Here is an 11529-nt window from a genome sequence, read left to right as displayed (position 1 = left end):
CCCGGGGCTGTGAGGTGATGCCGGGGGGCTGTGAGGTGATGCCCGGGGCTGTGAGGTGATGCCCGGGGACTGTGAGGTGATGCCCGGGGACTGTGAGGTGATGCCCGGGGCTGTGAGGTGATGCTGGGGGCGGGGGGGCCAGGAGCACCTCAGTCACATGCTGTGGGAACAGGGCCTCTGGAGGAAGACATGGTCGGGGGTCGAGAGCCCTAATTTTATCAAAACAGAGCGGTTTCTCCAGGACACACTGCTCCCAGTGTTCTCTGCAATCCAATGCCAGCCCCAACCTCCCGGCCTGCGTTTCCTGCTGCAGGTTCTGTGGTCCCTGCTGGCACCAGTGATGGGTCCTGCGCCCTCTGGGGCAGCACCCTCTACCACCCCATATACCCCCAGCACCCCACACCCCCAGAGCCACTGTGCCCCTCCCTGTGGGCATCACTGCCTACCCCCACCAGGTCTACTTCCGGAGTGGTGTGGCAGGGACAACCGGGTGTGGCTCCCAAAGCCAGGAGGTCTGGGACAAGGCAGAGTGCTGTATTCTACGCCATCACCCACGTCTGAGGGGTGTCAGGACTTTATAAATCTTCCTGAAAACCGAGGGTGGAAAACAGAATACACATGGGTAACAATGACCATTCCCCACCTGACTCAGCACAGAAATGAAGACACAAGACCATCAGTGAAAAATACTCATTTCATGTGTTTAAAAATACATTCTTAGGGTTTGCCCTGCAGGGGGAGGCAGGCCGTCCACATCTCAGTCCCAATAGTGTCTCGAGGTCGTTTCCAAAATCTGTGGGTCCCTCACTGCTTCTGATGATGGCTGCTGATGCCATTTGTTGAGGAACAGGGACAGGAAGGATGGCGAGGGCCTGGCCCCAGGGCAGCCACACCAGAAGGTCGGAGAAAGGCCCACGGTGGATGCCACTCCCACCAGTGGTGACTGCCCCCCACTCCTTTTCTGAATCTATCAGCACTGTTTGGTTTTCTTCTTGTTGCTTTTAAATCCTCGAGCAGCACCCTGACCAAAGCAGATGGTAGAGGGTATTCTGGGATGGAAGAAAGTTTGTATTAGACGCTGCATTTGCCAACCAACAACCCAGGTCATAACAGCAGTCGTGTGTCTCCTTCTCATTCTCTTTCACTCTGGGAATATGCGGGATGCAGAGCCAGCCCTCCTGGGCCCTGGGGCAGCTCCCTTTCCACAGCCTGTCTGAGACCTACTTCCTGGGGGAGATCCCCGCCAGCCACCGACATACACCCACTGGGAAGAACTCAGCGGAGACGGCGGCTCCTGCCAAGTCCTCTGGGGCTGAGACTTCCTGCTACCCCACGTCTGTCCAGGGGAAACCCCTACTGCCCCAGCCCCCTGGGGCTCATCCACAGGCCAAAGTCCAGGCATCTGTAAGGGGGTGCAGGGAACGCTAAGTTCATCTTTCCACCTGTTCGGAATCTTTGATGATGTTTTTCCCCAATTGTTCACTGTTTTCCCCAAATTAATTTGAAATCGACTTTAACCCAAGACAACTACAGGTAATGCTAGGAAGGCAGACGGCACAGGTAGCGCGAGAAAAGCAGACGCCTGGGTTGTAACTGAAGCAACTGCAAGTGGGACTCTTTCCATCCCACTCAGACAGTGAGGAAAAGGGAGTGGGGCTCGGCATTCCTGCACTTCAGCGCCTCAAAAACAGAGTATGCAAGAGAAACTTAGCTATTCACAGGACCTGAAACATCTGGACTTTCTTCTCCGGCAAAATCGGAAGCCGATTTTCTTTCCCAGCGTTACCTTTCTGAATTCAGTATGAGAAGCGCAGCGGCCCAGGGTGCAACCCAGAATCCTCAGCACCGAACACACATTGAGAACGTGTTTCAGAAACAGCTTGGACACTGACCTATGACTGTAGGTCCGCCTCTCACCGGCCGGTGCAGGGGAGGCCGCCACAGGCTCGGAGCAGATTTCCATGGCCTCCCCTTCTGACCGCTCTCCACTGTCCCCTGGGACTTCCGCTGAGGCTGGGCTGCAGGGACAGAGCAGTGAGCAGCAGCCCTGCATGGCTCCTACAGCCCCCGTGTTCCCCAGAAATGAATGTGCAAGAAAGAAACTGGATTTCCTTGTAAGTAGCATATTTTCTTTTTTCTTTTTTTTTTTTTTTTTTGAGATGGAGTCTCGCGCTGTCACCCAGGCTGGAGTGCAGTGGCCGGATCTCAGCTCACTGCAAGCTCCGCCTCCCGGGTTCACGCCATTCTCCGGCCTCAGCCTCCCGAGTAGCTGGGACTACAGGCGCTGCCACCTCGCCCGGCTATTTTTTGTATTTCTTAGTAGAGACGGGGTTTCACCGTGTTAGCCAGGATGGTCTCGATCTCCTGACCTCGTGATCCACCCATCTCGGCCTCCCAAAGTGCTGGGATTACAGGCTTGAGCCACCGCGCCCGGCCAAGTAGCATATTTTCTATTTTGGCATAGTCTAATTTTATAGTGTGGTTTTCAGGATACTGGGAAAAGGAAAATGATTACAGCAAGGTCGTTGTTTATATAATAAAGCCTGCATTTTATAAACTTAACTGCAACGATCATACTTGTTTTGAGAATGGTATTTTTGGTGCCAACGGTGCCACAGGTCTTTTTACGAGTGTGAGAAATTTGCTCAAGTTAACCAGAGACTATAAACTAGTCTCTTCCATAATACGAATGTCTCAATCCAGCATTGTAGGGTTTTTCTCCTTAAAATGATCCCTTGGAAGGGAGACAATTACTTTATATATAAGTCTTTGTAAAAGCCTCCCATATTGCAGTGAGTTCTCCCAATTATTTTATTTTAAACAGCAAATTACTACTTGAGAAAATGTAGTCTGAAAGACTTTGATCAATACAATTTCAGATGATTATGAAGGTTCACCTAAGATAATCAGTTAAAAAAAAGAAGAAATGTAACACAATTTAAAAATTGTTCCAGCTGGATGTGGTAGCTCATACCTGTAATCTCAGCACTTTGTGAGGCTGAGGCAGGTGGATTGCTTGAGCCCAGGAGTTCACCACCAGAGTGGGCAACATAGCAAGACCCTGTCTCTACAAAAAATAGAACATTTTGCCAAGTGTGGTGATGCGTGTTGGCAGGTCCTAGCACTTTAGGAGGCTGAAGTGGGAGAATCGCTTGAGCCTGAGAAGTGGAGGTTGCAGTGAACCTAGATCACACCACTGCACTCCAGCCTGGGTGTCACAGTGAGACCCTGTCTCAAAAAAAAAAAAAAAGATTGTTTTGGAAGTATTTCCCAGAGTGCGCTCTAGGCAGGAACATGTTAATAAATGGCTTTGGCATCAAGTTCATATGCGCACAACCAGGACAAAGAGAAAGCCAGGGCAGCATGATGTGTGAGCACAGCCAACTGCTGCAGGAGGTAGAGGCACAGCCCCAAGGGGTGTGAGTGCAGAGGTGCTGTGCCTGCTCATTCCCACACCCCCTCTGCTGCCTCCACCGGCACAGAGCTGGGCAGCCAGGGGCTCCCCTCCAGCCTCCCTTCAGCAGGGTGGCTGCCGGCACAACCACCTGTAGCTGTGCTGCCAGGGCTTCATGTACCCGTAGGTGGACACCCCATTAGGATAAGTCTGACAGTCTATGTGTTCTGGCTGGTTGGAAGCCTCTTCCTAAAATCAAAAACAGACACGTGCAGAGCCTGGTGGCTCCCTACCTTCTGCTTTTCTTTGGCTTATCAAACCGGAAGTCCACGGGGTACAGGTGCATCCTCACCAAGTGGTCCTTCCGGTCTCTGCTGGTCTTGAACTTCTCTGTGCAGCCTTCTACCAAGCACTGATACTGAAACGGAGACGGCATCACCTCCCTCTGACCCCTGGCCCTCCCCCACCACCATGCCCCTCTAGCAGGGCTGCCAAGGGCGGAAAGGTATCCCTGGCCTTGCCCCTGTGCACCCGAGAGCTGGGGGCAGCACTCTGAGCCCATCACCACTGGGGATGGCCTCGGCGGCTATGTAGACCTCACCCACCATGTCCTGCCTCTCAGACAGGATCTGGAAGAGCGAATCGTGCCACTCCAGGATGTGGGCGTCCAGCAGATGTCCGGAAGGGAAGGCCCGCTTGCAAAAGGAGCAAACATTTCCGTGCAGCGTGTGGTAGTGGTGCTCGTAGTCGTCCAGGGCATCGAACACCTGGCAGCAGCCGGCCACCTGGCAGGCAAACGCGGGCACCCTGCCAAGGAGACCTGCTTCAGGGGCCCTTCCTCCGGTGCGAGGAACCAAGCTGGACTTTCTGCACAGTTTCCCTTTGAGACCTCCAATAAAGCCCCCATGCATCTTTTGCGATCCCAAGCCCTCTTTTTATGAATTAAGTTTCACAAACAGACTAGGTGGTGGTGGAGTCAGCCATGCCAAATCTGGACAGGCACAGCACCTTGGTGGGGCAGCCGCACATGGAAAGGCGGCAGCGCAGCCCCAGGGACTAGGCACGAGGCAGGGAGGCGGCGCAGAAATAGCACTGGCAGGGCACTGCCCAGCCGCTTACCTGGGCTTCTCAGGCGCGTCGGCCACCTGCATGAGCACGTCCTGGAGGTAGAGGTGGCGCTGCACGTCCCCATCCTGCAGGAGAAGTGCGCCGTCGGCGGGGCCAGGTGCCTCGCCGCAGGCCTCGCCCACACCCGTGGCCCCACCCATCCCGGGATCCGGCCCCGCCCCACAGTTGTAGGCTCCACCCTCCCGGCTCGGCCCCGCCCCACAACCATTGGCTCCGCCTGCTCCAGGCTTTGGCTCCGCCCTGCAGCCTCAGGCCCCGCCCACATTCGTTCCGGCCCCTCCCCACCGCCTCAGGTATCGCCTGTCCCAGGCTCCGGCCCCGCTCCGCAGCCGTAGGCCCCGCCCACTCCAGGCTCCAGCACCGCCCTGCAGCCTCAGGCCCCGCCCACTCCCGGCTCCGGCCCCGCCCCGCAGCCGTAGGCCCAGCTGGATCCCACAACTGCCTTTTCCCAATTTTGTTCACGCACCTCGAAGAACTCGTGCTCTCGCGGGAAGCGCACCGGGCGCGCAACGAAGCGAAAGGGCGCGGCCCCAGCCGCGGGGTCCCGCTCTACAGGCAGTGGCTCCGCCACCCCGGGCCCCGCGGCGAGGCGGGCGCACAGCGCGGGGGGCAGCTGCATCACCCCGGGCGCGGGCGGGCGCAGCCTGTCGGCCACCGTCCGCCAGCCGAGCCGGAGGTGACGTCGTGCGCACTTCCGCCGCCGTGGGGGGCTGCGCGGGGGCTGTGGCTCCGGTACTGCGGTGAGTCCCGGCAGAGCGCGGGCACAGAGAGGGGTTTGGGGGACTGCCGGGCCCGGGGGACCACTAGGCGACGGAACTGGTGGGACGCGGCTCTTCCCGCGCGCTCCCTCTGGCTGCGCAGCGGTCCCCGAACTCTGGGCCGAAGCCCTTGGGGCCTGCACCGGCCAGGCCAGCGTCTTGCCCCGCGGCCCGACACTCAGCCGGGGCGGGGCGGAGCGGGCCTCCGGGTCGTCCCGGGTGTCCCCTCCCAGCCCTGGGAAGCCGGGTCGCAGGTCCCCCTCTCGCACGCTCTCTCCCGTCCGCCTTGCCCCGGCTCTCGTCTCCCGCCTGTTGGACCGCGGCAGTCCCTGGATCTTGTTCCCTCTAAACCAGTCGCAAACCGGAGCCGAAGTGGCTCCGGTTTTATTGCAACCGTTTTTAACTTAAAGCGCTTGGGTGAATTCCCGTTACTTTAGTTCAAAGGCCCTTTCCTGGTTTGTCGGGGTCCTGTCGACGTCTCCGGTCCCCGCAGCTCCCGTGAAACCCACGACCTGTGCTAGGTGCCCAGGGTGTGTGGGTGAAGGCGTCACAGGAGAGCGCGGCAGCCTAGTAGGAGAGACAGACGTCAGACTAAAGAGTCATCTAATTAAAATGGTGATTGACAACACGGGGGAAGCAGTGGAGGCTTCAGATCTACTGCAGAGCATGTTCCCGGTGGCGGATAGAGGCTGTAGCTTCTCGTTCTGTCATCCAGGCTGGAGTGCAGTGGTGCGATCGTAGCTCATAGATCGCTGCGGCCTCAAAACTCTTGGGCTCAAGTGGTCCTCCTCCCTCAAGCTTCCAAAGAGCTGGGACTGCAGGCGTGAGCCACCATGCCAGCCCCTGTACTTTTTCCGTGTTTAGGTACACGAATACCTCTGTGTTACAGTTATGTAGTGTTCAGCACAGCCACCTGCTGCGCAGGTTTGTGGCCCACAAGCAGGAGGCTCCACTAGGTGGCTTAGGTGCATCGTAGGCCTTACACCATCTAGGTCTGCCAGTGACTGATGATTGCTCAGAAGGAAATCACGTAACCATACGTTTCACTTTTTTCTTTTGGAGATAGAGTCTCTGTCGCCCAGGCTGGAGTGCAGTGGCACGATCTGGGCTCACTGCAACCTCTGCCTCCTGGGTTCAAGCGATTCTCGTACCCCAGCTTCCCAAGTAGCTGGGATCACAAGTGTGCGCCAGCAGGCCTGGCTAATTTTTGTATTTTTGTTAGAGACTGGTTTTCACCATGTTGGCCAGGCATTTGTCAGAACGCTGAGTGATGCCTGACTGTACTTTCTGTCTCTGTGAAAGCCTTTGGGCTCTTGGCATTTTCCACAAGTTGTAAAATAATTTTTCACACCAATTTGTACAATTAGCTTTGAGCTCTCAACAGAGGCTCTTGTTCACGCCTCTCTGTGTTTTAATCACTTACTGGGAGTGTGTGCCCTGCTTGTCTGTGGTGGAGTGTGGCATGCGTGCCTGGCTTCCTCAGCTCGCGTCCTTGTAGGGTCCGGCCCCACAGGGTCAGTGGGTTTTTCTCCCCGTGTGCGGAGATGAGAGGTTGTAGAAATAAAGACAGAAGACAAAGAGATCAAAGAAAAGACAGCTGGGCCCAGGGGACCCCTGCCACCGAGACGTGGAGACCAGTAGTGGCCCTGAACGCCAGACTGTGCCGATGTTTATTGGATACAAGTCGAAGGGGCAGGGTAAGGAGTGTGAGCCATCTCCAATGATAGGTAAGGTCACGTGGGTCACGTGTCCACTGGACAGGGGCCCTTCCCTGCGTGGCAGCCGAGGCACAGAGAGAGAGAGACAGCTTATGCCATTATTTCTGAATATCAGAGATTTTTAGTACTTTCACTAATTTTGGTACTATAAAATAATTTTTCACTATTTTGGTAATATAAAAGGCAGAGCCAGGTGCACAGGATGAAGCATGAAAATGGACTAGGAGCGTGACCACTGAAGCACAGCATCACAGGGAGACCGTTAGGCCTCTGGATAACTGCGGGCGGGCCTGGCTGATGTCAGACCCTCCACAAAGAGGTGGAGGAGTAGAGTCTTCTCTGAACTCCCCCCAGGACAGGGAGACTCCCTTTCCTGGTCTGCTAAGTAGTGGGTGTTTTTCCTTAGCACCGACGCTACCGCTAGACCCCAGTCCGCTTGGAAACAGGCATCTTCCCAGATGCTGGCATTACCAGTGGAGCAAAGAGCCCTCTAGTGGCCCTGTCCAGGCATCACAGAGGCTCACACTGTCTTCTGGTCACTTCTCAGCGTGCCCCTTCAGCTCCGTCTCTGTATGGCCTGGTTTTTCCTAGGTTATGATTGTAGAGCGAGGATTATTATAATATTGGAATGAAGAGTAATTGCTACGAACTAATGATTAATGATATTTATATGTAATCATGTTTATGATATACATCTAGTATAACTTGTTGTTTAATGTATTTTAGTATACTGGAATAGCTCGTGCCCTCGGTCTCTTGCCTTGGTACCTGGATGGCTTGCTGCCCTCACGTCCCTGCGTAGCTCACAGCCTCTGTGAAAAGGACTTCAGTCCCGCCCAGTCACAGACGCTGGGCCTGCCCGTTTGTGTGATTAATAGTAAGAATTCAGGAGCATCAAGAAGACCAAGTAAGCGGCCGAAGCTAAACAGTTCCTCAGAGCTCGAGAGGGACACGTTCTGGTGGGACAGCTGTCTGGATGATTAACGTCCCTGGCCCTGGCCCTCTAAGTACCGAGAGCAACCTCCGTGACCGTGACACCCCAGAGTTGCCCCAGGACTTTTCCAGAGGTCTCCTGAAGGGGGGGAACTCTGTGCGGGCGCAGGCTGCCCTTTTGGAGGACGGGTCCGCACATTCAGGGAGAGCAGCAGGCTCCTCACAGGGTGAACACTCATGATGTGCGGGCATCTGTGCTTCTATTTCTAGAAGAGATGGGAAGTTTCCTGAAGGTAGTTTTAATTTTTTTATTATTATTATTTTCTTTGAGACAGAGTCTTGCTCTGTTACCCAGGCTGGAGTGCAGTGGCGCGATCTCGGCTCACTGCAAGGTCTGCCTCCCGGGTTCACGCCATTCTCCTGCCTCAGCCTCCCCGGTAACTGGGACTACAGGTGCCCGCCACCACGCCCGGCTTTTTTTTTTTTTGTATTTTTAGTAGAGACGGGGTTTCACCGTGTTAGCCAGGATGGTCTCGATCTCCTGACCTCGTGATCTGCCCACCTTGGCCTCCCAAAGTGCTGGGATGACAGGCGGGAGCCACCATGCCCGGGAGGTAGTTTTTCAGTAAATACTCAGATGGTTTTCCTCAGAGGTAGCTTTCTCTCCCGACTTGTGTCTGGTGGGGGACTGCTTTGTTTTGGTGGCAGATGGTTTTCTTGCCACCTAGCATGACCAAAGTGTGTCCCAGTCCAGCAGCTACAGGGCAACCTGCAGTCCTCGGGGAGCCCAGTAGAATGTGGGTGAAACAGGCTCCCCTTGGATTTGAAGAGGCCTCTGGCCGGAAAGTTTTGGGCTGTCCTTCTGCTTCGCAAGTAGTTTGCAGGGCCTCATCCAGGGCTCCCGTGACTTAGAAAAGCAACTGGTAGTTTAAGATATTGTCAATGATTGGGACCCAATTTTCCTTTTGCAAACTTAACCATTTCTCAGGTAACTGAGTTAATACCTCCAGGTAGTAACAGTGGCCGCGTGTTTGTTTCTGCTTTCCTGGTAACAACACTGTAAGAACTTACCACGTATGGGCCCTTTTGTGCTTTTTCAGGATGATTTCACTTCTCTCCACCACAGGTCTAGGCAGGACCTAGGGCTTCCCCTTTTCAGAAGAAGCTTGGAGAGGACACGTTCTTTTTCAGGTTCCTACAGCCTGGAAGTGGCCATGTCAGTGTCCGGACTGCGTGGGGCTCCGTGGCGCGTGCCCTGCCTTGTGCTTGAACTGTAGTTACCATGAGTGCCTCCTGAGTCAAAAGCATGTATGTGAGCAACTTGGGCACCATGGCTGCTTGTCGCTCTCCTTCCATTTTCGGAGATACCCTGCCTGTGACCAGTATTTGATGTTCGTCTACGGATACGCCCTTCTGTCACACAGGATTAGAATCTCGGTGTCGAGTCCCACGCTAATAGTCACTAGTGAATTAGCATATTCACTAGTGCGTGATCTATAGCCAGTTGCCTTGCCTATGTGTGTTTTTTGTTTTGTTTTGTTTTGTTTTGTTTTGTTTTTTTGTTGAGACAGGGTCTCCCTCTGTCGCCCAGGCTGGAGTGGCTCAAGTGATCCTTCCACCTCAGCCTCCCGAGTAGCTGAGACGACAGGCATATGCTACCATGCCCAGTTAGTTTTTGTATTTGTTGTAGAGACAGAGTCTCACTGTGTTGCCCAGGCTGTCTTGACTCCCGGCCTTGAGCAACTCACCTGACTCAGCCTCCCGAAATGCCAGGATTTCAGGCAGCAGCCCCCACACACAGCCATGTGTTTGTCTTGATGGCCTTGTGGCAGAACTCTCAGTGACCAGCCACTGCTGGGAAAGTCGGGGTGGCGCTCACCCTGCCCCCTGACCCCACGCAGTGTTCTGCTGCCCACTTGGGTGTGTCTGTGACGGCTTCGATCTCGTATGTGTTACGTGTCTCCTGGTGAGACCCTGGGGCAGCTGGAGCTGCAGTGGAACCTCACCTGGCTCAAACGTGTAGGGAACGTGTAGAAATCTTACCAGAGCATCTCTGTCGGTAGCCACGCTTGGGCAAGAAAAGGAGATGTCACGGGTACCCGAGTGAAGAAGGAATGCAGAGCTGGCCAAGTGAATGGAGCTGCGGCCGAGCACCCCAGGGTCTGAGAACCAGGGTGGGCCTCTCGGGTGGAAGCTGGGATTTTGTTGTGTGTGCCGGGAGCTGGTACAGTGTCAATGGCTTGGGCCTGTGCAGAGCTCCCTGTGTAGACTCCACAAGCACTGCCTCCCATCTGCACATCTGGGACCAGAAAGCTCCGCCCACCAGCCGAGGCGAGCAGCAGAGCATCTCTGCTGGCCCAGACCTGTGTGTACAGGGAGGTGCAGGAGAAAGGGAACCCGGGTCTCAGGCCCCATTCGTGCTGCCCACGGGGATGGCTCCCAGAGCTGTGGAGGCCGCCTGGAAGCTGGAGGCAGGTGAATCCCAGGCCCATGCAGAGGACCCTCTAGAGGCTGCTGGGGTGTCGGGGGAGGGGCCCCAGGCCGGTTGATAACTTGGTTTGTCAAAGGCCTGACATTGGCCAGCCTTAAGGGTTAAAAAAATTTTGTTTTAATCCCAGCACTTTGGGAGGCTGAGGCGGGCGGATCACAAGGTCAGGAGATGGAGACCATCCTGGCTAACACAGTGAAACCCCATCTCTACTAAAAATACCAAAAATTAGCCGGGCGTGGTGGCAGCACCTGTAGTCCCAGCTACTCAGGAGGCTGAGGCAGGAGAATGGGGTGAACCTGGGAGGCGGAGCTTGCAGTGAGCCGAGATCGTGCCACTGCACTCCAGCCTGGGCCACAGAGCGAGACTCCGTCTCAAAAGAAAAAAAAAATTTTTTTTGTTTTATTTCTACAGTTTAAATTTTATGAATAGCTGCCCTCTTACCTTTAGAACATATTGTGATGTTGGTGCCTCAGAGCTAAAACCATGAGTGAATTTCGGATTCACCATGATGTCAATGAACTGCTTAGCCTGCTGCGTGTCCACGGAGGAGACGGGGCTGAGGTCTACATTGACCTGCTTCAAAAGAACAGGACCCCGTACGTCACTACCACTGTCTCTGCTCACAGTGCCAAGGTGAGCACTGCCCTTGGGGTAGCTCTGTGCAGAGCGAGCATTGTTCTGGGGTCAGGATGGTGCGGGGTGAACCCACCCCTGGGTCCAGGTGCATGCAGGGTGAGCGCCGTCCCTGGGTCAGGGTGTAGGGTGAGCCCACCCCTGGGTCTGGGTATAGAGTGAGCACCACCCCTGGTGCAGGATGGTGCAGGGTAAGCCCACCCCTGGGTCAGGGTGCATAATGAGCACCGCCCCGGTGCAGGCTGCAGGGTGAGCGCCACCTCTGGTGCAGGACTGTGCAGGCTGCAGGGTGAGCGCCGCCCCGGGGTCAGGGTGTAGGGTGAGCGCCGCCCCGGGGTCAGGACGGCGCAGGGTGAGCGCCGCCCCGGGGTCAGGATGGTGCAGTGCAGGGTGAGCGCCACACCTGGTGCAGAGCTGTGTGCCGTGCAAGGTGAAGGGTGAGTGCCCATTCCTGGGTGGCCTCAGTGGTACCGG

At 55.6% G+C, this 11529-nt stretch overlaps 2 protein-coding genes across 4 annotated transcripts in view; one reads left to right on the top strand and one right to left on the bottom strand.

The window, feature by feature from the left end:
* Nucleotides 1-675: 675 nt before the first annotated feature.
* Nucleotides 676-5205, bottom strand: ZNF511 (zinc finger protein 511). 2 transcript variants are annotated; one of them, XM_025396189.1, is made up of 6 exons: nt 4989-5205; nt 4514-4587; nt 4000-4201; nt 3688-3812; nt 1893-2018; nt 676-1049 (listed from the first exon to the last, which is right to left on the bottom strand). In XM_025396189.1, the coding sequence occupies exons 1-6, from the start codon at nt 5139-5141 to the stop codon at nt 971-973; spliced, it is 759 nt and encodes a 252-aa protein (XP_025251974.1). In that variant the 5' UTR covers nt 5142-5205; the 3' UTR covers nt 676-970. The 2 variants fall into 2 exon arrangements, with proteins under 2 accessions (XP_025251974.1, XP_025251972.1); XM_025396187.1 differs by having other exon boundaries at nt 681-1049; nt 1893-2013; nt 4989-5188.
* Nucleotides 4930-11529, top strand: part of TUBGCP2 (tubulin gamma complex associated protein 2) — a 29157-nt gene continuing 22557 nt past the window's right edge. The window contains exons 1-2 of one of the 2 annotated variants that reach the window (XM_025396185.1): nt 5193-5262; nt 10834-11055. In XM_025396185.1, the coding sequence (XP_025251970.1) occupies nt 10906-11055 (150 nt within the window). In that variant the 5' untranslated portion in view covers nt 5193-5262; nt 10834-10905. Of the gene's footprint in view, nt 5263-10833; nt 11056-11529 lie in introns of both variants that reach the window. The other variant, XM_025396186.1, reaches the window with a different exon arrangement.

This window comes from Theropithecus gelada, chromosome 9 (assembly GCF_003255815.1).
Source record: "Theropithecus gelada isolate Dixy chromosome 9, Tgel_1.0, whole genome shotgun sequence".
NCBI classification, from domain to species: Eukaryota; Metazoa; Chordata; class Mammalia; order Primates; family Cercopithecidae; genus Theropithecus; species Theropithecus gelada.
Note: the sequence above shows the minus strand (reverse complement) of the source record. Positions and strands in the feature narration are given on the sequence as shown.

Excerpts from the sequence above, each read along its gene's own strand:
- ZNF511 (XM_025396189.1), bottom strand. The coding sequence starts at position 5,141 with ATGCAGCTGCCCCCCGCGCTGTGCGCCCGCCTCGCCGCGGGGCCCGGG. Across the intron at positions 4,588-4,988 it reads GAGAGCACGAGTTCTTCGAG|GATGGGGACGTGCAGCGCCA; the intron begins GTGCGTGAACAA and ends CTTCTCCTGCAG. Across the intron at positions 4,202-4,513 it reads GACGCGCCTGAGAAGCCCAG|GGTGCCCGCGTTTGCCTGCC; the intron begins GTAAGCGGCTGG and ends TCTCCTTGGCAG.